The sequence below is a fragment of the Colobus angolensis genome, unplaced genomic scaffold (assembly GCF_000951035.1).
Source record: "Colobus angolensis palliatus isolate OR3802 unplaced genomic scaffold, Cang.pa_1.0 Scaffold1686, whole genome shotgun sequence".
Lineage (NCBI taxonomy): Eukaryota > Metazoa > Chordata > Mammalia > Primates > Cercopithecidae > Colobus > Colobus angolensis.
In genome coordinates this window covers 1,057-1,730 of record NW_012114806.1, presented here as the reverse complement: position 1 = coordinate 1,730, position 674 = coordinate 1,057, and the positions used below count along the sequence as shown (strand labels likewise).

At 38.6% G+C, this 674-nt stretch overlaps 1 protein-coding gene across 1 annotated transcript in view; it reads right to left on the bottom strand.

Annotated features, from left to right (window-relative positions):
- LOC105508816 (nucleolar protein 10-like) overlaps positions 1–339 on the bottom strand; it is a gene marked incomplete at both ends in the record, with an annotated part of 14,257 nt that extends 13,918 nt beyond the window's left edge. The window contains one exon of the mRNA XM_011937748.1: positions 275–339. Within this exon, the coding sequence (XP_011793138.1) occupies positions 275–339 (65 nt within the window). The remainder of the gene's footprint in view (positions 1–274) is intronic.
- Positions 340–674: the final 335 nt, after the last annotated feature.

Sequence of the window (674 nt, the reverse complement as noted above, 5' to 3'; positions counted from 1 at the left end):
GGCTGGATGCAGAGGCTCATGCCTGTAATCCCAAAACTTTGGGAGGCCAAGGTGGGAGGACTGCTCAAGCCCAGGAGTTAGAAACCAGTCTGGGCAACACAGCGAGACCCCATGTCAAAGGGAAAAAAAAAAGGAAAGAGACAATAGCATTCATTTTCCACTATATGTTACCGCGTTCTTATAAATCCTCACTTGTATATGATAACAGCAAATGAGTAAAAGCATTAGAACATGGATCACTAATGCAGCTGAAGTGGGAAAAACCAATACTCACCTACATCTTTCTTCTGTAGTGCTCTCTTCTTCCTATCAGAAAGCCACTTAAAGAAAATGAAGAGACTTTATTTTAAAACAAATTTTGCTGAACTGTTTTTCAGCTTGCAAAATCAATACATGCTTATATTTAAAAATTCAAACTTTATAGGAATATATAACATAGGAAGCAAAAAAATTCTCTAATCCTAACCCTACTCTTAACATACTAAATATCTCCTGGATTTTTTTCTTGTGTATACTTACATACATTAGATAATTTCTTTTATTTTTACTTTTTTAGAGACAGGGTCTTATGCTTGCCCAGCCTAGAGTACAGTGGCACAATCTTGGCTCACTGCAACCTCCACTTCCCAGGTTCAAGCGATTCTCCTGCCTCAGCCTCCTGAGTAGCAGGGACT